The 27,692-nt window shown below is 44.0% G+C and overlaps 2 protein-coding genes across 4 annotated transcripts; both read left to right on the top strand.

The window, feature by feature from the left end:
• Positions 1 to 670: 670 nt before the first annotated feature.
• Positions 671 to 11,433, top strand: mdc1 (mediator of DNA damage checkpoint 1). 3 transcript variants are annotated; one of them, XM_053433252.1, is made up of 12 exons: positions 671 to 753; positions 1,322 to 1,483; positions 1,560 to 2,144; positions 2,225 to 2,303; positions 2,422 to 3,692; positions 4,011 to 4,073; positions 4,164 to 7,864; positions 8,377 to 8,511; positions 9,106 to 9,288; positions 9,412 to 9,537; positions 10,081 to 10,191; positions 10,284 to 11,433. In XM_053433252.1, exons 2-12 carry the CDS (start codon positions 1,348 to 1,350, stop codon positions 10,476 to 10,478), a joined length of 6,585 nt encoding a protein of 2,194 aa, XP_053289227.1. In that variant the 5' UTR covers positions 671 to 753; positions 1,322 to 1,347; the 3' UTR covers positions 10,479 to 11,433. The 3 variants fall into 3 exon arrangements, with proteins under 3 accessions (XP_053289227.1, XP_053289224.1, XP_053289225.1); XM_053433249.1 differs by having other exon boundaries at positions 8,371 to 8,511; XM_053433250.1 differs by lacking the exon at positions 671 to 753 and adding an exon at positions 762 to 1,119 and having other exon boundaries at positions 8,371 to 8,511.
• A 1,066-nt stretch (positions 11,434 to 12,499) lies between these two features.
• Positions 12,500 to 27,135, top strand: si:dkeyp-77h1.4 (uncharacterized). The gene is made up of 11 exons (XM_053433248.1): positions 12,500 to 12,627; positions 17,750 to 17,815; positions 18,015 to 18,035; positions 18,147 to 18,422; positions 19,721 to 19,841; positions 19,978 to 20,153; positions 20,435 to 20,577; positions 21,082 to 21,229; positions 21,462 to 21,643; positions 21,729 to 21,821; positions 22,537 to 27,135. The coding sequence occupies exons 2-11, from the start codon at positions 17,770 to 17,772 to the stop codon at positions 23,215 to 23,217; spliced, it is 1,887 nt and encodes a 628-aa protein (XP_053289223.1). The 5' UTR covers positions 12,500 to 12,627; positions 17,750 to 17,769; the 3' UTR covers positions 23,218 to 27,135.
• The last annotated feature ends 557 nt before the right edge of the window (positions 27,136 to 27,692 follow it).

Here is a 27,692-nt window from a genome sequence, read left to right as displayed (position 1 = left end):
CATAGTGGTGAGTAGATCATGAGGGAATTTTCATTTTAGGGTGAACTGTGACTCTGAAGCCCACATTATGCAACTTTAAATCAATAAATAAAATTTGCTTTATTTATTTCCATATAAATAACCAATGACTTGGAGCACCCAGGGCCCCCTGTGGTTCTGAGGCCCCGGGGCAGTTTCCCAGTTTACCCGGATGGGAAAAGCATGTTTTCTCTGGAGCAGCAAGATAATTAAGCGTCTGTACGGAGGAGAAATGTAAATAAATCTCTTCAGACCACTGACTAGTAACTATTGTATGTATCTATTCTATTATGTATCTGACAGTTAGCTTTAAAAACTCCTTGCAGTGATTAATATAATATTGTTTGTGCAGCCCATCAATGTTATCTCCTCCTTGAACCATCTATAATCATATTGGATTTGATTTTAACAAGGATTCAATGTGGATCAGTGGAATTTATGTGGTTTCACTAAATCCAGTTTTAGTTAACGGTCCCTTTAAGAATATGTAGGTACGGCGGGAAAACGACAGTGTGAACCAATCACGCTTGAGGCAGCTTTATCCAATCACAGACCTTTAAAGCAGGTCTAGGCCCAGCCGTCCAATGGCAACAGATTTCCGTGTGAGTGACGTTTGTACTATCCAATCGCTAGCGGCTAAAACGCCTCATGTGGGCGTTGTAAAGTGTTTTCCAGGAAGTTAATGCTCAATGTGTGTTTACAAGTGTTCCTCGGATCAAGACGAGCAGCGTGAAGGTGGGCTGCACAGAACAGGGCTTTATTCAGTAGATGATAACATGAAATACATTCACGTTTCAAATGAACACATGAGCTAATCGGAAACTATTCTGCCCGGCAGCCCAGTGGAGAACTGACAAGCTGCTTGTTTTAGTCTCGTCAACTTCCTCTTGAGTTTTGTGGTCGTTTATAAAGATGGCAATATTATTGAAAATAGAAAGAAAGACTATTTTCGTCTCAGTGGTTACTAACATGAAATGATACAAAGAGTCGTTTAAAGATGGCGTTTACGTGTGAAGTACCCAAACTAGCGATAATGGTATTTTCCGTTGTTTTGTTTTTATCCTGACCGGAAGTCAGATAGCTGTGAACTGATGTGATTCGGTAAGAAATGTTGACACACGTTAAACAAAAGTTGTATCAAGGTTTCTTCACGTTGTTTAGCTACACATCTTTATGTTAGCAAGAAAACAACAGAGAAATGTCGTTAAACAACACAACGCTCGATGCTAGAGATCAGTTAGTTAACTGGTAATGTTGTTGGGTTCACACGTCAACATTACAAACACTTGTCTGTGCTAAGCAGGGATCCTGTCTGACCCCGTGTGAAGAATGGAGGCTACACAGGTGATCTTTGACTCATTCCTGGAGTCAGATGAGTCAGAAAATGAAGAGGAGGATGAAAATAAGAGGGGTCCGCCATTGGCGAAACTGTGCATCTTAAAGAATGAGCTCGTCCCTGAGACAGGTGAGAGTTTGTTTGTTGATATAATCAATGGGTCTTGTCTATGTTCCTCTTACAATAGATTTTTTCCTTCCCCCAGATTTGCCCCTGTTTTTGGGAAATAATGTGCTGGGCCGTGACCTCAGCGCCTGCACCCTGCACTTGCCAGTGCCCTCGATATCTAAGCAGCATGCCACCATCAGCCTCTCTGTCTACAGCAGAAGAGGTCGTCACAGTGAAGGGGATGTAGAGGCTCTGGTGTGGGACCTTGGGAGCATGAATGGGACTCGGAAAGGCCGCTTAAAGCTGACGCCTAACGTACGCTACGCCCTCAGTGATGGTGACAGTTTGCTGGTGGCAGACATCCCATGTCAGTATGTCAGCTGCACTGTAGACGCAAACTCTTCACAAGTGGGCATGAGGACTCCTGTGAGCAGAAATATAGGGGTAAAGGCTGGGTCACCGGATGTCACTGAAAAAGAGGGAGGTGACAAAAGCACAGACAGCAAGAAATGTGAAAACAGAGACACAATGGCGAGGGTGTCATCAACCAAGACTCCCGTCAGGGCCGGTGGCCTCTTCTTAGAGCAAACTCCAACCCAGCCAGAGGGGACCCTGGTCCCAGAATCTGACGCGGACTCAGATGGAGAAAGAGAGGGAGGAGGCAGAGGGCGTATGGCATTAGGTATGTATATTCTGTATGTTTAAGATTACGCTCTGTTTTGTGTCTGATGTTCTACAATTTCATCTTTATTGTCTTTACAGTGTCTGATTCTGACTCCCATAAATCTAGTCCAGCTTGTTCTACATTCTTGAGTCCCACAAACAAGATCGTCCCTGAAAGGTATCTTAGCAACACTGTTTCGGAGCTTTACTAGTCTCTGTGAATATATTCTTTCATACAGTTTTCTTTCATTTCCAAATAACCATGCTTGTCACCTCTGTTTTCCACTGTTTGACAGTGAGGATGAAAGTCCCATCACACCATCCTCCTCCTCTAAAAATAGGCCGTACAGAAATGTCAGATTCAGCAACGAAGAGACAGAAGAAGATGTGGCTGGACAGCGGCTGGAGGAAAAGAAGACACTTGCGATTATGGATGACAGTGAAGAAGAGGAAGGAAGAGAGAAAGAAACAGTCACACCAGAGGAAACCAAGTCTAAGGAAAGTGGACAGCATGTACCAGTGACACAGGAAAGAAATGTCAGTTTTATGGGAGATGATGAATCGCCTGTGTCTACATCAGCAGTCACCAAAGATGTGATCCTTGTACTTAACATGGACAGTGACACTGACGTGGAGGGAGAGGAGGAGGAGGAGGAGGAGGAGGTGTCATCTGCAGGTCCTGTGACCTTGAACATAAACCAAGTCAGTCAGCCACCAATCACTGCCCACTTTCACATGGACAGTGATACAGATGAGGAGGAAGATGCCTTGGACAAAGATCTTAAAGCTGGGACTTCCTCTGATGACAGTACCAAGCTTTCTCATGTTAATTCAGCTATTCAGCCGGAGGGAATTACTATGGACAGTGACACTGATGTGGATGACGATGCTGCTGTGTCAGACGCTGCCACAAAAACAAAGCCCATGTCAGTTCAGAGTGCGTCCACAGCTGACACTGCTCCTTCAATGCAGCCGAAAGATTTCCACCTCGACAGTGACACAGATATTGAAGATGAAGACGAAAGGGAATGTGGAACAAATGAATCGAGCTCTAAAATAGATGAAATTTCCATTAAATTGGAAACAAAGCCAGCTGGGCCTGAATCTGCCGCTGCTGCTCCTCATGGCCTACATTTCGAAAGTGACACGGATGATGAAGAGATCCCTGCCCCGACCCTCAGTGAACCCCCGGTGGTGTCTGCTGGAGCCACAGACTCACGCACCGCTGCAGACCGAGGGGTTGCTATTCTGTCTGACAGTGACACAGACATGGAAGACGATTCTCCTCAGGTTATGTCTGTAGCTGTCACAACCTTGTCGGCCTCTCCTGGTACCAAGCCAGCCGCCCTGGAGTCAGATTCGGATGCAGACACAGATGTGGAGGGGTCAGGCCCGGGCGGATCCAAACCAACTGACCTCGGATTGGACAGTGATACAGATGTGGAGGATAAGGAGGCAGACATCGACGAGGCAGGTGATGACCAGATCCCTAACTTATGCAGAGAAAACACACCTGGGCTGATGGTTCCTCTTCTGCAGAACTGCTCTACTCCTGTACAACTACCAGGTAATTAATCAACACTCTTAATGTAGTAAATGTAGGCTGCAACCAATGATTATTTTCATTACTGATTAATTAATTTCTCAATTAACAACAGTATAAAATAAGAATATGTATATTATTAGTACAAAGAGGTCAAATTATTGTGTATAAATAACTGAAGAGGAGAGCTTCTTCACATTACTGAAGGGAAGACACAGTTTTCAATTTGAAGACATGGCATGACCTTCTTGATCCATTTTATAAATTATTTAGTACATTTATTTTTAACATTTGCATTAAAGCATGTCAAATTTTGTTATTTTGACTTTGGGATGGTCCCAGAAGGAGAAGTCGAAAAAATGGATACTCAGGCTTTCGTGAGTCCCTCTTCAGTTCCATTTCGGGGTGAGTAAATCATTTTATTAATACATTCAGAAAGCACGGATCTTTGTTCTACTACACTGAATATCTCTTTCTGTCTTCTCCGTTTACCAGGTGCTGTAGCTGCTGCTGTAAGACCTGTAGCATTGTCCTCTTGCTCAGACAGCCAGGAGGACGAGGACTATTTTGTTGCTGAGACGCAGTCCTTCATTCTTCAGACCCGAGACTTCCATAGCAGCCCTCCAGAGGATCATGCCATGGAACCCACCCAAGCTTTTTGCCCTGAAACTTCTGGTGATGAAACTGATCAACCGTCCAGCAGAGAAAGATCTTTTCAACTGGGATTGTCTGGCAGCATCCACCGGCAGTGTACGGCCCAATCTCTAGCCATGGAGAACACTCAGGCGTTTGTGGAAAGAGGTGTGAATATGGAAGATACCCAAGCATATGCAACTACTTCAACTGCAGACAGAACCTCTGCCGACAATGATGCAAATCTGGAGGCTACACAGGAATATGAAGAGGACGAGGAGCCTGCCAGATATCCTGAAAAAGAAGGGCGGACAGTTTTGGTTCTAGAAGAAACACAGGCATATATTACAAAGCCAGACAGTGATTCAGAGAGTGAGACGGATGAAGATGAGAGAACAAATATTACTGCTACTGCTGAGACTCAGCCTTTTGGCTTTACTACTCCATGTACTCCTACCATGGCTGAAACCCAACCATTATCTGCCTTCGAGGAGGAGGAGAGTGTGGCAGAAGAGAGCGAGGAACGTGGGGGGACACTTCAACCTAAGCAAAGAATGTCTGGTGAGGTTTTATCAATAGCTCAAACTCAGCCTATTAATACATGTAGCAATGGGGAAAGTGATGATGAAGAAGAGGAGCAGACACAGCCTCTCACTGGTTCAGATTTATCAGTTGCTGAAACCCAGCCAATGCACATTGTTTGTGCAGAAACTCAGCCCATGGTTACAAGTGATGATGAGGACTTGATGCCAGGCCCACGAAAAAGAAAAGCAAAGCAGCTGTCTGAAGAATCACTGACACAAACGCTCACAAACTCTGAGGTCTCTGCAGCTGAAACTCAGCCACTAGATCCAGTTGAAGGTGGGGAAAGTGATGAGGATGACTCGATTCCAGTTTTCAAAAGACGACGAGCAAAACCACTTCAACTTTCGGAGACGCAGTCCCTCTCTGGCCCTGAAGCCTTTGCTGCTGAAACTCAGCCCATGGCTACAAGTGATGATGAGGACTTGATGCCACGCCCACGAAAAAGAAGAGCAAAGCAGCTGTCTGAAGAATCACAGACACAAACGCTCACAAACTCTGAGGTCTCTACTGTTGAAACTCAGCCAGTAGATCTAGTTGAAGGTGGGGAAAGTGATGAGGAAGACTCGATTCCAGTTTTTAAAAGACGACGAGCAAAACCAATTCCACTTGAGGAGACGCAATCCCTCTCTGGCACAGAAGCCTTTGCTGCTGAAACTCAGCCCATGGGTGCACGTGAGGGCGAGCAAAGTGACAAAGACGACTCAGTTCCTGGCCCACGAAAAAGAAAAGCAAAGCAACTGCGACTTGAAGAAGTGGAGACACAGCCTCTTAGTGTTGGAACTCAGCCAATGGAAACAGGTGAAGACAAGGAGAGTAATGATGAAGACTCGATTCCAGGTCCAGGAAAAAGAAAGGCAAAGGCTCTGCAACTTGAAGAGGAGGAGACGCAACCGCTCACGAGTTCTGAGGTCGCTGCTGTTGAAAGTCAAGTGACACAATCTGAAGTTGGAACCAGTGGAATCAGTGTTAGGGACAAACGATGGACAAGGGCAACAATAAGAGAGGGGGAAGAACAGACAGAGTGTTCAGAATCTCCAAAGAGACAAACGAGAGGGAAGAGTAAAGCTATCAAAGGAAGGAGGGGTAGATCTGGGCCTGTTGAGGATGTAAGTGAGGTAGAGGAGGAGTTAGAGCAGGGTAGGAGAACAAGGGGGAGAGCATTTACAAGGCAACAGAAAGGCCATGAAGAAGATGGAGGAAAGTCTGAATTTGAAAGAAATAAACCTGCGGAGAATAGCAACAGAATAAAGAAAAAAATAAACGCATTGGGAGAGGAGAGAGGTGTTGCAGACCTAAGAGATAAAGAGAGACAAAAGAGGGAGATTGAGGAACTAGAGAGGCGTAGAATGGAAGAACAAGAAAATAAGGAAGAACAAGAAAGATTGCATGCTGAAAACATGGAGAGGATACGACTTGAACAGGAAACAGCAGAGAAAGGGAGAAAGGAACAAGAAGAAATGGAAAGAGTGGAGAAAGAGAGTAAGGAACAAGAAGAAAAGGAAAGAGTGGAGAAAGAAAAAAAGAAACGAGAAGAAAGAGAAACAGCTGATCGAATACAAAAAGAAAAAGAAGAATTGGAGAAGAAAAAAAGAAACAATGACGAAAAAGAGAGATTGGCGCGTGAAAAGGCAGAATGTGAAGAGAGGGAGAAATTGGAAAGGGAAAGAAAGGAGCAGGAAGAGAAAGAGAGATTGGAAAAAGAAAAGAGGGAATTAGAAGAGAGACTTGAGACGGAGAGCAGGGAAGAGGAACACCAAGCAAGGCTGCAGAGGGAAGAAAGAGAAAGACTGGAGAAAGAAAAAGAGACCAAAGAAAAGCCAATAAAAGAACAACAAGAAAACAAATCCAAAGTGTCAATAGGAGGTCGAAGAGCAACGAAAATATCTACAGTTGCCGTATGTTCAACAGAGCAGGACTCGGCTGTATTGGCCGAAGATGATGTCCCAGCGAGGAGAACCAGATCTCGCTCCAACTCCTCCAACTCGATCAGCTCCGAGCGTTCTGTGTCAAGCGTCAACACCCAGCAGGGCCATGGGAGAGGTCGAGGCAGAGGAGCAAGAAGGACCAGTGAGCCACCTAAGACGGCCGTCGTGAGAAGAGGCAACAGGAGGAGGACTGTGGCTGCAGAGACAACAGAGCAGGACAATAATGATGGTGTCCTTTCCAGGTCTAACTCCTCCAATTCTCTCAACTCTGATATTTCAAGCTACAGTGTGAGCTCACAAAGCCGAGGAAGAGGAGGCAGACAACGGGGAAGATCAAGGATAACCGAAGCTGAGCCAGACTCTATCCCTCCTATCAATAGTCAGAGTGATCGGAATTCTGCTACCAAACCTGCAGCCAGAGGTAGGAAGGGCAGGAAAACGGAGCCATCCTCTAGTGCGGTTCCTCAGGAAGATGATGCAGAGAACGCAGATTCACAGCAGGCTCCTACCACAAGGGGACAGCGCAGAGCCACGACAAACATCTCTGAATCCACTGCTGCAGACGAGGAGAAGCAGTCCAATCAGGACGAAGGTCACGGCAGTGAGGAATCATGTCCTCCTAAGAGGAATGTCTTGGGCAGAGCCCAAAAATCAGGAGCTTCTGCAGCCGGTAATGGAGTTGAGGGTAAAGACAAAAGACAAGGCAGGAAGAGAGAGCTGGAGCCAAATATAGAGGAGGAATCTCACAGTAGCACCAGCATTTCTATAGTGAAAGTCCAAGCAGTAGAGACAACACAGGAAGGAGGAAAAGATGAAAGTAAAGATGAGAATCCTGTCCAAGCCAAGAGGAGAGGTAGAGCATCTAATGCTCAAGTCAAGAAGGACACAAATGCATCTCCTGTTGAAGTGGAGTTGAAAATAGAGAAGGAGAATGTCGAGAAGAAGGGCAGAAGTCGGCCATCAGCGGTCCAGAAAAAAAGGGAAGAGGAGCAGGAAGAGAGTGGAACATCTGCCAATTCCACGACACGGGAGGCCAAAGTGCAGACTCCAGAGGTGACTTAATGACCACTTTTAAACATGGATTTGAAATTAAAAGGTCAAGTTGTTATTTGATTTAAAAACACATTAAGGCTCAGACATAAATCGGAGAAAACAGAGTGGAGTGTAATTACTGTCCAGGAACTTCTGTCCCTGATAAATAAGGCTTTTACCTACCACGAAGGCCCTGGTGCATTTCTCTCTCTGACTCATCCTTTCCAGCCATCAAAATAAACAGCAGTCAACATCAGGGACTGTCTAAGTCTCTCCCCACTCACTTTGCAACAAGAGTAGCAGGGCTTGCTGTGCATCACCATTAATACACTAAGAGAATTAAGAGGCTTAGTGGTCACACAGCCACTTCTTACTCTTGTTATGACCTTTGCCTTCTTTACTCTTCCTCGGCTCACCATTCTCTCTGTGTGTTTTTAAGTGTTGCCCTTGTTTGTCTTCATCCTTGCATAACTTTGTCGTTTCTCTCTTAACTCCCCCTCACTCCCTCTTCCTCTCTCTTTTAAAAGCCACAGACTCCAACCAGCAGAGTATCCCGGAAGCGACAGGCTTTTTCGCAATCCTCTCCTGTGGCAAAGACTCCTCGCTCCTCCTCCTCGTCTTCCCCTGCAGCCAGAGGTCGACTACAAGCTGCGAGTCCGGCCTACAAAGTTAGTTTGTTTAACTGTGGTTGTGTCTTTTATAAACCTGTGGGCATTTTTGTCAATCAAGTTATGTACAAGCGGGATATTTGATGATAACTGGGGAATACATTTTTTTAAATTGAGACCACTCTCATATCTTAAGTACTGAGCTAGAGCCATGTTGTGATTAGCCTAAATTAGCATCGATATTGGAGCCAGGGGGGACAGCTAACCCGGCTCTCTACAAAGTTCAAAAATCACACCTACAGTTGCGACTGATGAAGAACATAACTCGTCGTAAGAAGCACAATTTGACCTTTAAGGTTGTCGAGCCTCAGTGGAGATGTTAGGTATATTTCTGACATTTGGACATAGCCAGGCTACCTGTTTCCCCTTGTTTTCAGTGTTTATGCTAGGCTAGGCTAGGCTAAGCGCCTCATGGCTCTGGCTTCATATTGAATTGACCGAATTGGCATGAAAATGAACGGTATATTCCCCAAAGTATCACACTTACACCAAGGAGGTTTAACAGTTTAATCCACATCTGTAGAGGTTAACAGTGCTTTTTGGTTTGTGCAGTAATTGAAGCTTTGACCTGAGACACGTCTGTCATTCCCTCAGGTGCTGTTCACAGGCGTGACGGATGAAGCCTGGGAGAGAGGGCTGGCTCGTCTGGGAGGCAGCATGGCTAAAGGTGTGGCAGACATGGACTGCCTGGTGACCGATCAAGTGCGCAGGACTATCAAGTTCCTTTGTGCTGTGGCCAAAGGAATCCCAATTGTCACCACATGCTGGTTGGAAAAGGTCAATCAATGTATCAACAGTTTATCCCAGACTTGTTGTATTTCTCCCCTCGATAACACAATATGTACATATACTGCTCACACTAATACAGAGACATACTCACATGCTCTCCTGGGGTTTCAGAGCGGCAAAGCTGGGAGCTTCCTGTCACCTCATGCTTTTGTTGTGAAGGATCCGGAGCAGGAGAAGAAGTTCGGTTTCTGCCTGCAGACGTCTCTGACGATTGCCCGCAGTCATCTTCTATTACAGGTACTCAAAGTCATTCATCCTATTTATTTCTGAGCTCGATAGTGTGTGTCAGCGTGGTGTTTCCCTAGGCAAATGGTATAGGGTTGTTTGGTAATATTGACTCTGAGCAATAGTGAGTCATGGTGGAAATCAAGAAGTGTTATTATAAGAATCATCCACTTCCTATAACACATCTTATCGTCTTTAAGCTCAGTGTGTTTGTTTTTGAATGTGCTCACATCATTACCAGAGGACAGTGTTGGTTGTTTACCATTATCTTGAGGCTCATAGGACGTAATTTGTCATTCACTTTCAAAGTTGTGGTTTTATAGGTGTTTCAATTTCTGCCAGATGTTCTTTTTACGCTGCCCTGTCATCAAAACTGCGAAGGGATTGATACCACATGCTGATAAATCTAGAATTAGGAAACACTATACATGTGTAATACAAAAATCCACTGAAAGAGTCTTGTATTGATTTCCGAGTTATTCTTGCACAGATCGAATTAAAAAGAGAAAAATCTAATTTGTTGAGATGTTGTTTACTTCCCTCCTATTCTCTTAGGGATATGAGATCCATGTTACGAAATCAGTGAAGCCGGAGCCAGCTCAAATGAAAGACATAATCTCCTGCAGTGGAGCAACATTTCTACCCAAGATGCCGTCTTCTCCCAAGGTACCAGTCACTAAACGATTCATAGTTGCAATCTGTCTTCACGTTTCAGAATTCACCTTAAATCGTGAATAATTTATTTTCTGTCATCTCAGCCCCGGACTGTCGTGATTTCCTGCGAGGAGGACTGGTCACTGTGCGGCCCGGCCGTCTCTTCATCCCTCCCAGTCGTCACTGCAGAGTTCATTCTCTCAGGAATCCTTCAGCAGAAAGTCGACTTACAAACACACACACTCCCTGCTCCTGTCACTAATGCAGGAGGCAGAAGAAGGGGCAGGAACAAGACATAGCATGGATACAGTCATTCACCTTCACAGTGTATGTACGGTAAATCTGCATAAGTGTTTTTGATCTTATAATCTCCAGATACCCCTTCAAACCAGAGACCTACAGAAGCACTAGTGACTCAGCTGTTTGTCTCTATTAAAGACTCATTTGTCAAAAGGTGATTGTACATTAATGTAAAGACATTTTGTACATATATTGTCAGCAATGGAAGCCTGCGTGTCATTTTGCCATTTATGTTAAAAAACTAATTTTATAGGTACAACAACTGAGTGATGTGAGAAGCTTTGCAGGATGTTAAATTAGGGTCCTGGAGGCTCCCCTCCTCCTCCTATGTGTTCCATCCCTCCTTTTATACATCAACAACCAACAGAGCACGAATTAACACTGCTAAATTGCTGCTACTCAGTATGCTAAGTGCTTAAACTTAATCAGCACTTTTGGCAGGTGACCAACCATGATGCAGGGAGTTGTATAAATTATGTTGGGATGGTGGAGCGCTGGAACCGATGGGATGTGTTTAGAAATCCATCAGCTACAGCTGTTAAATGACGTGGGGGGAAAAAAATCCTGTTTCCTTTCCTGATAAGAAGAAGTGCATATAGTGCCTTTTATACCGAGGAAGTCAAGAACCTAACAGTGTATTTGTTGTTTCTATGCCTCCATTAACCACCACCACCTACTCCATTAAGGCCTCGTCCAATCCTATTACCTCCACAGATGAGCGGAGTGTATGCACCCGAATGCTGATGCTGCCTCTACATCAATATCTTATGATGTTTGTCCTTGCCATGCATTCACCAACTGTCTCTTTACTTTTTAGCATGCAGCTTTGAAGGTTTGTTGTAATTGTATGGTAAATGTCATTGGTGTTTTAAAAAGAGACCCTTTAGCTCTAACAAATCATGAAATCAGTCTGTACTGTCAATGAAAACATTAAACATTTCCTATTGCCTTTAAGCACATGTTTATTTCCTTTTGCATCTGTACAAACAATGTGACCTCAATTGTTTAGCTGGGTTTATTTGACTGTTAAAATAGAAACCAAATGAAAAGATCAATTTATATTAGTTTTCTCTGGGCTTTTGACCAAATGGACCTTTGTTGCTGAATTTCAAGGTTAACCCCACAATTGCTAAAAGGTTATAGGGAGGTATAAGAAAGCAGTATATTCCATGCACTGCCTTAGGATTTAGCGTAGAGACTCGTATAGAATGTCCCTTTAATATAAACCATATGTTTCCATGTTATTTTATGATCAATCACAACTAAACAAGATTTTCAGCCTAAATGTCCCCTGATGTCCTCTGGATCCGTGTTCGTGGATCACAGCCGACATTTGGGCTAAAAACACGACGTAAATGATGCTGTTTTGAGTCAAATTTGAATTCCAGGGCTCACGTACACTTGTATGACACCAGAGGAGCAGAATGGAGGCATGTTGTGTATTTGTTCTGTTGTTTCTCTACATTTGAAGGAGTAAGCTGTTTCTTCAATTGTATTGGATTTGGCTGCAGCGCTGTTTATCCCTGAAACTCCCAAAGTGTTTTGTGGACTCTAAAACGTTCCCCACCCTCAGTGGGCATAGTGGTGAGAAGATCATGTGGATTTGGGTGAACCATCCCTTTAAGATCATTCTCTTGATTTAGTATTTCTTGCTAAATCAAAACAAAATCTCCACAAACCAGATGACGAAGAAAATGGCTTTTATTTGTTGGGGGTATAAAACGTGGAAAGTGATGTGATGAAGATGAATGCACCGAGCAAGCTCACAAAATAACTATTCTGAACTCAATGTCACCTTTTATGGACCTGACAGCTGAATTGATTGATGGATGCTCACTTTGCAGCATCAGCATCTTCTGACTCCTGACTGACCACCACCCCCCATCTTCACTGTCAGGGGGTCCATAGGTTGGGGTGCGGTGGGGGTGGTGGTGTCCGGTGTTTCCCGACACGAGTCGAGTGTCTCCGAGCGCGCGAGCCCGAGCCCGACATATTCTGAGCGTCCTCCAAATGTTGAGCCCGAGCGGTGAAGCGCGGCTCTGGAGGGGGCGAGGTTGGAGAAGGAGGCAGCAACCAGGCTCCGCTCGCACTCACACTGACCTGTGAGACAATCCCGACATCCCTGCAGCTGTGACCGGACTCATAGAGGTAGGTGAGCCACCGACGGCTGCTTTATTCCTGCCTCCAACACGTATGACGCGTGTGGATGCGTTTTTCCCCAAACCCGGACCGGTGCGCCACGGGTTAAATTCTGCAGTTTTTTGGGTTGATGCGCTCGTCGGCTGTCCCGGCCCCGGACGTGACTGCATGTTACCGACCTGTGAGCTGTTTGAAAACATATCACATAGTGTGTGAGAATGGGAGAGGAGGGCTGTGGAAATAATGTTCATCCTGTTTACTGAGTGAACAGAGCCGTTTCACTTATTCCCCATTGCAGCCTCCCGGGGGAGAGTCAGGAATATCATGCAGGTTTATTTAACAGGATGCAGGATGGGGATAAATGTTTATTATAGCCTGATGTGCGTGTACACACTCGGATTCAGTTCAAGCTTTAATTGAAAACATGAGAAAAATTGCATATTATCCAGTCTATAGTCTTATGTCATTCCCATATGTCATTCCCATGCCTTAAGAAGGTAAGGACGCTTGTATCTTCTCCTCTCTTATCACTTGGAGCTTAAAAGCATCCATTATCTGGGAGGACGCTCTTCCTGGCTGTGTCACCTCTGCCTGCAGTGTGCAGCTCACAGACCTGTAACACCAGAGAGCATTGGTGTTCATCACCAGACCCCGATGCTGTCTGGCTAATCTTTACCATAAAGTAAATCCATACCTCTTGTGTCCTTATCCCCTGTTTTAGTGTGTTTGTCCACCCTGCGCCCGGCTCCTGCATGTGTCCCCTTCTCCAACCCCCCCATTTCGGTCCACTGATTTTATTCAATCTGACAGGTGCAAGCAGTATGTTGGACAAGTGTCCGCTGCTGCAGGCTTCTGCTCAAACATAGACTTTATATTTGGATTTTTGTCTCGTCAAGATTATCCTCCCTCATCCTTTTCTGCTGTGCGGTTCTAAAAGGCGAGGTGAGTGGACGTGATGCAGAGGCCGGGGACGTTGGGATCATCAGACTGGAAAATGGGACGTTTTTTTTAGTTCTTTCAGCAAAGGGAGACTCCATATTTGTTTTTAGGTTCACCTGCAGTACACACCCAGCCTCTCTCCCATGTGTCTCCTGGTGCAGCCCTTTTTTAATGCTTCATGTTTTATGAATGTCTAGCGCGGTGGTAAGAGGGTACAGTGTGTGTGTGTGTGTGTGTGTAAGTGTGTGTGTGTGTGTGTGTGTGTGTGTGTGTGTGTATGTGTGTGTGTGTGTGTGTGTGTGTGTGTGTGTGTGTGTGTGTGTGTGTGTGTGTGTGTGTGTGTGTGTGTGTGTGCTCGTTCTTCCTACCTCTTTGGGACCATTATACACACTGACCTTGTAAGGACCAGCAGTCTTCATAGTTACCAAAGAAAACCTTACTCTCTGAGCTCCAGGTTAAGGTTGCAGTGAAGATGTGAATTGCACTCAGGTTAAGGTTAGGGATGAGGCTTTGGTTACGCTGTCCACAATGAGTGGAAGGGTCCTAATAAGGATAGATGCACAAACCTGTGTGTGAGGGCCAGAGCATAGACCTGGCAGAGTAAGGACATTTTGGTTGATCAAGATTTTGCTTTGGTGTTAGAATTAGGTTTGGATTATTTTAAGGGTTAGGCCTTTAGTTGTGATGGTTAAGGTGGGGTTAAGGGGCTAAGGGAAAGCATTATGTCAATGAGTGTTGAAGATTTAAGTACAAAGTTGTATGTGTATGTGTTTGAACTCTTCTGTTATGCCTCCTCATCATCAGAGGGGCTTCACCTCGTGCAGAGTTATTCCTCCGCATCACTCGGGCAAAGAAACTGAGGGAAGTGAAACTGAAAGAGAAATGATGATGGGTGAAGAGGACACAGAGGTAGCTTTGTTGGGTCCCCACATCTGCAGTCATTGATGGCATTTCCGCCTCTTTAAAGCCCCTGTGGACAAAGACCTGTCTGTCCCTCCAGTGTATAGCAGGCAGTTTGGAGTTTGAAGGAACACAGGCACAGGCTTTGATTTCAGAGTGGGATGCACAGGCTTGGATTATATAAGATAAGGAGGAGGAGAGGGTGAAAGAGACGTGATAAAAAGAGAGAGAGAGATCTGGAGAGGAGGGCTGAGAAAGAAAAGCGAAGACATGAGAGATGCCCCGAGATACGGAGCAGGGGGGTTCGGGTTGAGAGGAGAAGAATATGATGCAGAGCTGTCGAAGGCTGCAGGAGAGGACAGGGAGGCTTGAAGGAGGGTTGTGATGGTGGTGGAAAGTAACACTTGAAGATGTGAAAATTGTGATGGCAGTGACAAAAAGGGAGAAAAGCAAAGGACTCCAGTGAGGTAGAATAGTAGACGAGTGAAGCTAAGTGAGAGGAGAGGAGGAAGTCAGGGAAGGAGAGCAGATGGCATGTCCGTCTGTGCCCGGAGGACAGTGTATGAATGAATAAGCTCATAATATAGCTTATTGCATGTGTTTTCATGATGGGGCATGTTTGCGCTCGGCAGGGTCGACCCTCTCGTGTGAGTTTTGGCCTCAATTACTCAAAATCACATAAAAACAAAAGGCGTTTGGACTTTTCTTCTCAGATCCTGCACAGAAACAGCAGATCTGCCACGGTGCCTTGGTGAGGGTCGACTGCTGGGACAGACAGATGGCCTCCTCCACCAGAGCCAACCAATCCTACATCTCCGGTCACTTTATTAATTAAACGCTGACTGTCACTGGGGTCAAGAGTCAATTCGTTTGGATGTAATTTATGATGCAGGCGCCTCATTAAACCCTGAGGAGAATTCCTGAAACAAAGGCGGGGACAGTAAGACTCACTGCGTAATTTGAGACATACAGATGACTGGAAACCAAGGTTTTGTTTGCAGAGAGACTTTGTTCCTTTGTGACGCAGTTTGGTTCCATATTTTGTTTCAGATACAATAAAAAATCAGTGGGCTTTTAGGCGTCCTGCCCAGAGTGTTGTGTGTGGATGTGGCCGACAGGGTTGTGTGAGGCCCAATGTGAAGCAGCAGCTCTGGTTGTCGGATTGCGACACTGTGAAATTTGACTTTTTCTCATTAAACAATAAAGAACAAAAGAGATTGTCTCTGCTCTTGCTGTTTGAAAGGATCTTCTCGCTACACATATACAAAGGCCGACAGGTGGCACACATACAGACGGGGCTGAGATGTTTTAATGCTGCATCATTTCCAGTGGGAATGGGTTGTGGGACGTTGTGTCTGCCGTTTTGCAATAAGACACTTAAATCTTCGCCGCGTGTTTATTAGCTGCTGCAAAGTGTGACTGGGAGCACTGCAGGTGTTCCCTCCCAGTCCCCTCCTCGGCTTACTAAACGAAAAACTGCAGCAAGCGTCTTTTGCACAAACTCCGGATGCTTCACCTCAGATGCCTCGGAAGCAGGAGGCAGTTTTCAGATCATCATAATCCCAATCCGTGCTACAACATTAATCATGATCCCTCTCAGAAACCATCTTATTCATACAGGCTCCCGTGGAAAATATGTTTTCCCTGCAGCCCTTGTCCTCGGTCTGGACTGTTCCTGTTGGAATCTCGGCAAGGCCGTTACTCCAATCACAGCAATTTGAATAATCTTGGGGTCATGAATTATTCTTTGTTTAATGACAGGCACATAATCAATACACAATCCTTGACAGTGATCTAGAGCCCTGCTAAACAAGTACATACACTATAAAAGAAAAGCCCCTCTTCACGACACTAACATTGACCCATAAATCTTCTCACGGGCCTGATTTGAAATTGAGCCCAGGTATGGCATTAAGTTATAATAGCACCACTATTGGTTTTCTCAAAGAGGGTTTCACCACAGGCTGCTTTTATGTCTGAAGTCCAATAATAATCTCCAGGCTATGGCAGGTAAATTGAATTTGCAGGGACTGAAAGATTCTCTGGAAATAGTCCCCTCCAGGACTTTTAGATGGGCTAATTGGATTACTAGTGAACCCTACAGGACAACATTAAGGAAAATCTGAAAGAAATACAATGTTGACCACAACAGCACAGTTAAAAGACGCTATTTCGTATGAAAAATCACACATAATAATACAATTCTTTTGAGCTTAACAGTTTATGGTTTTCTGGCATATATATTATATAACCTTGGCTGCATGCTGCTCTATCCCACTGTGAGCGCGGCAGGTGATTCTTCCTGGTCCCCTCCTGGGCTTTTAAAATGAAAAACCACAGGCAGGTTTCTTTTGGCTCCAGCCCCATGATGCTTTGCCTCTGATGTCTCAGCACAAAAAGATCATCAATATCTCCTCAGTGCTGCGATCAGTCACGATGCTTCACCAGAAACCCTCTTGTGGAAATCATGTTCGCCCCCCCTCTGTTCCCTTTCCCCTATAGTTGCAGTTTCACCTATTTTAATTTCAACAGTGTGTTTTCTTTGGTCCTGGATCCTATTTGCAGATGTTTCTCTTCGAATAGCGAGAGAGAAATTATGATAACGAGATTCATGTAGCTCCTGAATGTCTAGTATAGTGTAGTAGGGAGATTTTGCACTTGAGATTATTGGCAGTGACATCACTGAATGGAGGACTCATTCTGTCCCCATTTATCATCTAATGGCAACTGACAAGTCTCCACAGCACGGTAAAGATTGATTTTACCTTTGAGGGGAAAGTGTGTGTGAATGTTTGTATGTACGACGGCGGAACATCTCCCTCATGAGATGTGGTTCACAGATCATTTCTTGACACTGTAACAATATATTCAGTTCGGGGACGTGATCTGAATCCAATATTTGGGCCATTAGATTGTTGTTGTTTTCAGCCAATATTCTAATAGCAGTAGTCATTTGATTAAAATTAGAACACATACCTTCCTCAAGGCCCAGCAGTCCCTTTAAATTAAATCAAGCTGCAGCCATTTTTCATATGATCATAGATATCAGGTCCCTAAATGTGCCTGAATGTGCAAGATCCATTAATCATTTCCTGGGAAAACAGTGAAAATGTTGGACAGTCTGTCACAATGCTAGAGAAAGTGAAATACATTTCCTGGATCCGCATGTGTCAACCAAATTTCGCAACATAAACCAAAAAACAGCGAAGGTTTAAAAATCCATTTGTACACGGAAAGGTAAATAAATGCTGCCTATTGTTTTGACTGTCTGTGATCACATCTCTCTTTGCAGACACCAACACATCAGCCAGGATGGGGACAGTCAGTGTGATCACACTCAGCCTCCTGCTCACCACAGGTACGTCATTGGAATGTAGTGCTGCCCTAAAGTGATGATATGGATGTATGTCAGCTCTGTCTTTCTCCACCAATGCCAGCGTATTTGCATTATTGACTAATCCAGAAGAATGTGTGAGAATATTTTCCATAAAAAAAACTACTGATATGAAGGAGTCCAAATATATCACCTTTCATTTGTATTTTCTCTTTCTTCACAGTTCTGTCTGCTCCTGTGAAAGGTAAGACTCTTATGTTGAGTTTGTCACTCATCAATGAGGAATTATGAGCCGTCATTTTCCATAATGTGTTTGTCAATGCTCCCTCTTCCTTGTGTCCACCGTGTAATCCAGTCGACGAGGACTCGATGACTTTGTTCCACGGGGAGGATTTCCACATCATGCTTACCTCTCTCGAGCTGGAGGTCACGTTCCGGAACAGGTCGGCACCGCGGTCGCCCGACGTGGTCCTGATGCGAGACGGTGCTGTCGTCAACAGCCGGGCCAAACTCAACCGCCAACTCAGCCACCTCATTGTAGACGCTGTGGGCGAGGAAGACGAGGGCGTGTACACGGTGAAGAACCCGGAGAAGCCCGAGGAGATCAGGCGCATCACGCTTGTAGTCCGAGGTATTGGAGGACATCTTAACAACAGCCGAAGTGTCTCAAAGGACATGTTACCCTCTCACATGAGGTCTGAGAATTTTTGTTGGAAAATTCTACTCAAATTAATGAAATTCAAATTCATAACCAGTTCTTCTAGGATAATGTTAAATTAGTAATCAGGGATTTTAAATGGATAATTAAGATCTACATAAAAAACTGTTACCTGCTTTTATCCATTTATACAATTAGAAACCGTCAATGCAATACAGCAAATAAAATAAAATTGCATTTTTGATTATTTTTATACATAATTCATTATCAATTTCTATTTCTATTTTATGTTTTAAATTATATCATCAAATATAATCAAAAATGTCAGTGAGTGCAAATAGGGTGGCAATTAAAGTTTACATTTGAGACTTCGATAATATTTATGTACTTTAACTAAAAAAGAAATACTATGCTAGACTTTAACTAAAGGAGTATTTAAAGGGTAGTTTTGGATATGAATACTTCCTCCACCACCGCTTTATATCAGAGCTACAGCATCAGGATGAAGAATAAATATTCTACACCTGATCTGGTGTCAGAATCAGTGCAGTGTCTTTTCCTCTGCTCTGATCATCCACTCAGCAGCCAAATAAACCTCATGGTTACACATCCTGTTCATTTCGTCAGTGTCTCAAGTCTCAGCCGTGATGATGACTCTGTGTTCTGATGAGATTAGACACACAAAGGTGAAAGAAAGAGGGAATGACACCCAGCTTGAGTAAATTCAATCCCAGCACGGATACAAACCACCACAGTGTAGCAGTGTGTGGAAGCTGTGCCATATGGAAGGAGTAATGTGCTGTGCAGAGATAAACATGTGTGCATGTGTGTTTGGTGTGTTAAGGCAGGCCAGTGCTGCCAGCCAGTAATTATGCAGCTCTTTAACTGCCAACCCGCTCCCCTTTCTTTCCCTCCCCTGTTGTTTTCCTGTCTTCATCTGGTCTTTACTGTCTTTCCCTCCGCTCGCTTTGTGTCTGCACCCTTTCATTCCAGCCAGCCAGATATTTTTGGATCAGTGCTCCTTCGTTTCCCTGCAGTCCGTCCCCCGTTCATCACATCTGCCCAGCTTTCTCTCTCTCTCTCTCTCTCTCTCTCTCTCTCTCTCTCTCTCTCTCTCTCTCTCTCTCTCTCTCTCTCTCCCTCTCTCTCTCCCTCCCTCCCCCCCTTCACTCCGTTTCACTTACAGTGCATGCTTGCAATTTTCTCGCTGCCTTAATTAACTTTGTACTGAGGAGCAGAATGTTTACCACCTCCCTTCCTTTAACTCCTAGATTGCTCCAATGAGCAGCTCATTACATATGGAGACAACTTCCTTATTCCGCTGTTGGAGGTGACCCCATTCCTCACCCTGGAGTACAGGCCCCTGGCCGTGGAGGCCAACCAGACATCAAGGTAAAGAGTCCGCCAGATATTTAAACCCAAGAGAATCTGTAATTACATTTACCAACCAGGATGCACATGCAGTGAAACAGATTGTCTCTGAATTACGAGGGAAGGTGGAGAAATTATTTGACTTCTCCTCCTGCAGACCGGCTCTGGTGCTGCTGACCAGTACGGGCATATCCAGGGACGGCTACCAGGGTCGTATCAGTGTCAACGAGCGCAGCATCAGTCTCAGTGCTGTCACGGGGGCAGACGAGGGGAGCTACACTGTCAGATACGCCGAAGGGGCCATCCTGAAGAAAGTGTGTCTCAACGTCAGGGGTGAGAGGACAAATGAAGACAGATATTAGTCTTTTTCGTCTCCCGTACTTACCCTTTATGAAACGGCCTTCACCTTCCATCCGGATGTTGTTGTTGTTGTTGTTGTGTCTGTGGTTATTAGACTCTTCTTGTCTGCGGTAATGGCTTTTTAAATACCTGCTTGTTAATGGATCCGAGCACGCTAATGCATTTCAGATGATCCATTGGCCTGTAAACAGAGCTGGGATGTATTTACTCTCTGTCTGTCCCCTGTCCTCCCCTGTCGTCCCTCTGTGTCCCAGAGCGCCAAGAGTTCCTGAACGTGCCGATCGGCAAAAGACTGAAGATCAACCTGGTGCTCAACAGCTCCTTGGTCCGTCTCTACTACACCCCCGATTATGACTCAACGCTCCGCCTGCTGCTGGACAAGGGAGAATTCACGATTGTAACTATTAGTCTTACTAACAACTTTATTTATATAACACATTTCAAAGCAGCTGCAACAAAGTGGTTCACAAAGAGAAAAAATCAAAATCAAAGATGGCAAATAATGTAATGCAATATTTAAAATCAAAGACGATACCACAATTTAAACTTGAAACTGTCAAATGTAATGGTAAAAATAGAGGATAAAATAAACATATAAATCACAGCTTATTGTAAAATATTATAATTCTGTTATGTGATCAGTTAGACTCATATTTACACAATCGAAGCTATGCTGAATGTCAGACTGTTTTATAGCTGTCAAAAACTGCTTAAGGACATTTTACTCATTATGACCCACTTTTGAACCAATCACTGCTGTTGAGTTATTTCAGAGTCTAAGCCTTTTATCGTTGGTGCTGTGTTTATATTCTTTTCTCTTTTACATCATTCAATGTTTATTACACATATGTCGTGCTGTCTTGATTTCTGCAACTCAAGGATGTGCATGTCTGTGTTCTAGGCTCAAGAGGAGCTGGGTCTGCAGGAACGTCTCACCCTGGAAGGTTCACAGTTTATTCTAGATCAGGTCAAGGCATCAGACGCTGGCGAGTTCAAGATTATTGACATACTGGGATTCACTGTGTCCATCACCCACCTGCGAGTGAAACGTAAGGAAGGGGGCTGGCAGGTTTATGTTGCTGTGATAGCTGCTGAAGGTTGGCCTCAAAACATCAGAACGGAGAGGAGCCCAAATTATTGTTTTGTGGCAGAAAAATTAAGAATATTCCATTTCTTTGTTGATTATATTCTTGTATTGGAATTTGTCAACGAGTGGTCCGTTGAATAATCTACTCCCACTCCTGTCCCTTCTCTCTCCTTTCCCACAATGCCTCCATGCAGCTTACAAGCTGGAGTCCCTCTATGTGGCCATCATCGCCCTGTTGGGTCTGCTGGTTTTCCTTCTGCTGGCCTGCCTGCTGTCCTGCCTGATCAAAGTGAAGAAGAGGGCCAAGAGGGCGGCTACGCTGGAGAAGATCGCCCAGAACGCTGGCAAAGAGGACGAGGGGGAGGCCTTCAGACAGGTCGGAGGGACAAACATCCCATCGACAGCGTGATGGTGATGGTGATGGTTATAATGTTGACTGTAGTTTCCTTCTCACCAAACAGGTGGTGAAGAACATCACCAAACTCAGTGAGGAATCCAAGCATTCCCAGGCGGACACCACAGAGAAATCTCAGAGCACGGAGGTGGACATTAAAGTAAGAATTTGAAGTCTATTTGTCTCAAAGTGCATCTTTAAGAGAGTTTTAATAATGTCTCAATTTCTCTGCATTCAGACAGCTGCAGCTTATTCAGAGTGCTGCTGCTAGAGTCCAGAGAGAGGATCACATCAGTCGAGGTCTCAGAACTTTGCAGTGGCTTCCTGCGTGACAAAAACAAATGATTTTTTAATATTACTATTGGTTTTTTAAAGGATTAAATGGACCAAAACTCATCCCTGATCTGCTGCTGTGTTATGAACCTTCCAGACATCTCAGGTCTTCTGGGACAGATCGACTAGCTGTCAAAACTAGACATGCATTCTGCTTTCATGCAACATGTACGTGGCGCAAACTCCCAGAAAACCTGAGGTCTGCTCCTACTCTCAGTTCTATTAAATGGTGGCTGAAGACTGTTCTGTTTGCTGCTGCCTTTTAAGAATTAATTTGGGTATTTTTATTGATACCTTGCACTTTATACTAGCTGTGCAGTTTTAGCTTGTTCTTATCTTCCAGTTTCCCCCCCGTCCTCCCTTCCTATGGCAGTGTCCCTCCCAATATTTCCCCCTTACAACCCTTATATGTTCATTTTATATCTCCCTGTATGTCTCCTATATGCTGTCTTCCTGTTTTATGTCTGATGTGAAGCACTCTGGATTGCCTCATTGTACAAAGTTGTACAAATTAACTTTCCTTGTTGTCTGTCCGAACTCAGGGTCTGGAGGTGTCTTCTAAAGAGGTTGGAGTTGGTAACCTAGAGACCAGTGACTCGGGTGTTGGCTTTAACACCGCCCTCCCACTGGACACTGACACCGATGTCCCTGATCAAATCCCTGACTCTGAGGCTGTAAGCATCTCTGTTGAAGAAACCAAACCTAGTCCACCACCTGCTGCCGAGGCCAAACCAAGTGCTCCACCTGCTGTGGAAATAATGCCCAGTCCTGTAGCTGAAACTAAAGCCAGCCCAACACCTGAGATTAAGAAAACCCCTGAGGAGGTGAAGCCGGATGCTCCCAAACAAGAAGTTAAGCTTAGCCCAGCCCTGAGCTCTGAGCCCAAGGCTGGTCTGAGCCCAGCTGATCCGAAGCCTGCGCCCAGTCCAAGTCCGAGCCCGGAGCCCAAACCAGCTGCTCCTAAAGCCCCAAAAGCTGAAAGTAAGAGCGCCCTTACCCCCACACCCGAGTCACCTAAACCAACCACACCAGAACCCATCACCAATGGTGCACCTGAGCCAGGCCTGGATTCCAAACCAAGCCCAGATCACACTGATGCTATCGGAGGCTTGAGTCCAAAGGCGGCTCCCCCTAAAACCCCGGAGGTGGAGCTGAAATCTGGAGTTGCCATAATAGAAGATAGCAAAGACGACGCCGCGGCTGAGAAACCAACCACCACCTGAGATCTGCCCCTGCAAAAACACACCGGAAGCCCCACAGATCTACCACCACTGTAGACAATCGAACACCCCCAACCAAATAATGAAGAAACCACTGAGGCTGGGGCGGGCGAGGGCTTTGGTTTAAACATATGTCTAATGCCTGAATTACCTTCATAATGGTATATCTCACTTGTCTATAACTAACATATAACCTTTGAGACTTTCTGATTCAGAAACACTTCACATAACTAATAAGGTTTGTTGATTGTTAATCTTTAGAGTTGTAAGCACCTTTGTTGGTGTGTTTTTAGTTTTTGGGTAACTTCACAGTGAAACTGCCAGACTTCAATGAAATCCTTTGCTGAGTTTACAACTAAACTATTAACAACACATAAGGTCTTTTCTAACATATAATGAGGTTTACAAGATTTTATCAAAAACAAGAACAGAACTAGAATTTCTTATCTGACCTGAACTAACCATCCTTTACAATTTAGATGGTTAATTAGCTTGTGGGTAAAACTGACAAAACAGGTGTGGCTATAACATGTGATGATATTATCTAGACTGGACATAACCCAAACAGAGATCAAAGCCCTTTTCATTACACAGATCACATTCAGTTGTTGGCATTTTGTACAAATGTGGATGTTAAATGCTTGTGCCTGTCCTCTGGCTTCAGAAACATCTGCAATACACCATCACACACAACTAGAACTGCAGCCTCTATTGAAGCTATTCCCCCACCAAGGCCCAACAGTCCCCTTAAATTAAAACAGACCTTATAGCTAAGGCCACATTATGTTTCTCAGCTGCACTTTGGTGGTATTTTCTGGCTACACCTCGGTGAAACCAAATTTAAATCCACTAGATCAAGATTTTTATTAGGATCAGCATGAAATTACACACCTTGATTGATACTCACCCCTTAACAATGTCGGAATTTATTCATCAGGACCCATCAATTCCTGGAATCCGACTTCTGATCCAGATCTACATAAAAAAAAATTCTTTGGTTCTTCTAAAATTTGATTACTCTCAGTGGAGTAAGAGGAATCTCACGAAAGAAGAAACTCCAGACACCATCCGCTGTATGTTGGGCCAGAGGGGAAAAACTCAATCAAAGTGAAAGTTCAAATAGTTACAATGTGCTTGGTCATTATCCTTCCCAACTTCCATGTCTTTATTGAGGCCTTTCTTTTATCTCTCGGTCATTCCTTCTCCATCTTTCCTTTACCTTTCCCTAAATTCCCTTTCTTTCCCTTTCCTTTCGCTTCCCTTACTTTTCCTCATTTAAAACTACTTAATTTCTTGACGTAGTTAAACTAGATAAACTATTAAATATTAGATTTAGTTGTCAATGAAAAAGAGTAGATCTGTAGAGTAGTATCATTAGGACAAAGATTTAACTTTTATAGCTAACATCTTTAAAATCTCCAAAATTGTCCTACGAGGCCTTTGTCATTATCACAACATTGTGTGTCCAAAGTTTGCAGGTATGTGGATGCTCAGTTAACTTCACTGAATCTTAGTTAAAACTCTTTTATGGTAGAAAACTAAATGAGGTATGCAGATACAGTGTTCACGAGACAAAATGCATGTCTCTACTTCGTGTTTAAAATCATCACAGTCCAGGTTTGATGCACAGAAATCAACGAAGAGCTTTTTGACCTTCTTAGAACAGCACAGTGAGACGACCCTGATAATTCAGTCTCATGATTGGTGAAATGTCAACACATTGTAAGACGTACAACCAACTGGCCTTTTCTCTGTAGCTTTTTCTTATCAGTAAAAAACCATCAGGCGAGACGTGTCAGCATTTTCTCTCAAGCCACAACACGAGATGGGCTTCGATGTCAGATTTGATACTTAGATCAGTAGCTATAATACATAAAACTACCAAAAAAATCTAAATCAAGGTGCCTCAAATTAGATGGATGAACAGCATTAGACTTTCAGGGTCAGTTTTATTAGAACTCAACAATAACAATTAAATGATCAGATGATGATTAAATAACAGTGGGTATGTCTCGTTTCCAGCCTTGACCTGTGAAGAAACAACAAACTGGTTATGGCAAATAAGAAATATGTTCTTTATATAAACACACACACACACACACACTCTCACACACACACACACACACACACACAAATCTTGTACTTCTATTTTGACACTCGTTGGCATAATGCCCTCACCCTGACCTTAACCTTCACAACTAAATTCCTACTACTAACCCTTAACCTAAATTTAACCTAAACCTTATTCTAAGCCTAATCCTGAAGCAAGCTTTAACTCTCAAACAGCCCGAAAGGTGAGGACTGAGCCAAACGTCCTCACTTTCCCAAAATATGTCCATAAGGTATATGCTCAAAATGGTCCTCACAAAGACATAAGTACAAATACACACACTCACACATACACCCTCACACATATGCAATCACATGCACACATTCACACTCCAGCCTTGTAAATATTGCATGTGTACGCCACTTTAACCCCCTTGAAGCTGAATGTTTTTAGTGTATAGAACGGTTGTTGTATTATACTTGATAACAAAAAGAGAAAACTAATTTAAACCAAATCCAGAATAGAGAATATATGCACATAATTTATGCTATTTAATATGCGCTAACATATTGAACTAATTGAAGAGCCAAATAATGTAAAAGAAAATAAAAAACATCAAACCTATTTTAGATCTTTTATCACCAGTCCAGCCAGACAGCTTACAGTATCTTCCACAGTATTTACATGTTGTATTAACACATTTAACCTGCATCACTTAAAGCACTGACTGCAGCATGACCACAACAAGTCCTGAACAACAGGCTCTTATCGTCCTAAACTTGTTTCTGTGTGATCAGAGGAGTGATGTTTTAATATTGCCATCATTGTGTGTGGAGGTTATAGTGTGATTAATTGATGCACGTATGTACAGTATGAGCGTGAATGATTTATGACCGTGTGTGTGTGTGTGTTTGTGTGTGTGTGTGGGATGTTTGTACAGAACTACCGCCCTCGTGTGAGCTTCTCGGTGTGTTGTGAGTACGGTTATTCATGTGCCTGCTTAAATCATGTCGCAGTGTGAAGAAACACAAGTGTGAATGTGTTTAAAAACCACAAAACACACACAAAAAAAAAATGCAAAGGATAGCCTATTGTAACTTTGAGATATTTGAGTGATTCTCGTTTTATTTAGTGCCTGTTGGACAGTTGGCCTGTTCTCTGGCACCTGTCGACACAGTTTTTCTTATAGGTAGAGTATCCATAGATGTAGGACGCTGTTTTCACACCCGACTGAACAAAGTGACATCACACGTTGGCCGGATGTGCCGGAGATAAGTGACATATCGTATGAAAGTTGTTGAAAGCCAGGTTTTTGGGTTTGCCGTGTAGCTTAATGAGCGCTGAGGTGTGAGAGAGGGTGTTTTCCGTTGATCCAGCCTGTGGCACAGTTCAGACTGTGTGAGTGAATTCTTGGTCACAGCAGACGAATGACGAAAGCTTTGAGTGAGGATCCCTGAGGGTCGAGAGGCGGCCGGTGCAGCATCTCCATGTTCCACCGTTATCGAAAAGAATATAGTCCGTGATGGTCACAGCATGGGAGTGGTGGATAGTGCATTGGTTGGGAGAGCCTCTGGTTTGTCACCAGTATTTCAGAGACAGCTCCGTCATAGTGGGAGAGGAGTGATTAAATCTCACAGGTGCCAGAGGAATTCTGTTTTCTTACCCACCTCTGACAACCCACTGTTGATACCACGCCGACCTCTTGCACAAAGTGATTCGTCTGAGTGTAGTGTGACGTCCCTCACCTTCTCTCTCCCCTTCCCTTTTTGCACAACACTTCACACAGATGTTTTAATATGGAAAATATTTTGTTTTCTTCTTTATTTCATGTGTAAAGGAATACTAAGAATAAACAAAAGATTGTGACGTTTGCTGTTGCCGTCGTCTTTTGTTGTCTCGGAGCGACAGGCTTGCAGAAGGACAGTCTGGTCTCAGACCTGTCAAACTCCATCTCAGTCAGTTATCTCACTCCGTGTCAGCCGTCGTTTGCTCTGAGTGCTGCCGCGCCATTTTCACACCCCAGGTTCCATTAATGACATAACATGGCGGGGACGTGTCACAGCAGAGCGGGCACATCGAAGATATTTATAAAGAGGTCAAAGGTTACGTCATAACGGGGTTCACACCTGCTCTGCACCCTGAAGCTCCAGGTCGCCTGTACAATACCCTCGTGCTTCATTTTCTTTAACTCTTGTGCCAAGGCCCGACAGCCTTATGAAACCACATTGAAATTCACTAGATCCAGATTATCCCAAAAATAATAATAACAAAAGGAAATCTGAAAATCTTTAAACACTTTTTGTTGAAAAATGACAACAATGATTAGATAATAATTAAAACAGTTGCCAAATGATTTTCAATCGATCAACTAACCAATTCATTGACTTGCCATTGAGCTCTAGATTGGCTCCAAATGTTTAATGATCCT

The sequence above is a fragment of the Pleuronectes platessa genome, chromosome 10, assembly GCF_947347685.1.
Source record: "Pleuronectes platessa chromosome 10, fPlePla1.1, whole genome shotgun sequence".
NCBI classification, from domain to species: domain Eukaryota; kingdom Metazoa; phylum Chordata; class Actinopteri; order Pleuronectiformes; family Pleuronectidae; genus Pleuronectes; species Pleuronectes platessa.
Note: the sequence above shows the minus strand (reverse complement) of the source record. Positions and strands in the feature narration are given on the sequence as shown.

Coding starts and splice junctions, on each gene's coding strand:
- mdc1 (XM_053433249.1), top strand. CDS start 1,348: ATGGAGGCTACACAGGTGATCTTTGACTCATTCCTGGAGTCAGATGAG. Junction 8,512..9,105: donor CTGCGAGTCCGGCCTACAAA/GTTAGTTTGTTT, acceptor TCATTCCCTCAG/GTGCTGTTCACAGGCGTGAC. Junction 10,192..10,283: donor AGATGCCGTCTTCTCCCAAG/GTACCAGTCACT, acceptor CTGTCATCTCAG/CCCCGGACTGTCGTGATTTC.
- si:dkeyp-77h1.4 (XM_053433248.1), top strand. CDS start 17,770: ATGGGGACAGTCAGTGTGATCACACTCAGCCTCCTGCTCACCACAG. Junction 18,423..19,720: donor CATCACGCTTGTAGTCCGAG/GTATTGGAGGAC, acceptor TTTAACTCCTAG/ATTGCTCCAATGAGCAGCTC. Junction 19,842..19,977: donor GAGGCCAACCAGACATCAAG/GTAAAGAGTCCG, acceptor CTCCTCCTGCAG/ACCGGCTCTGGTGCTGCTGA.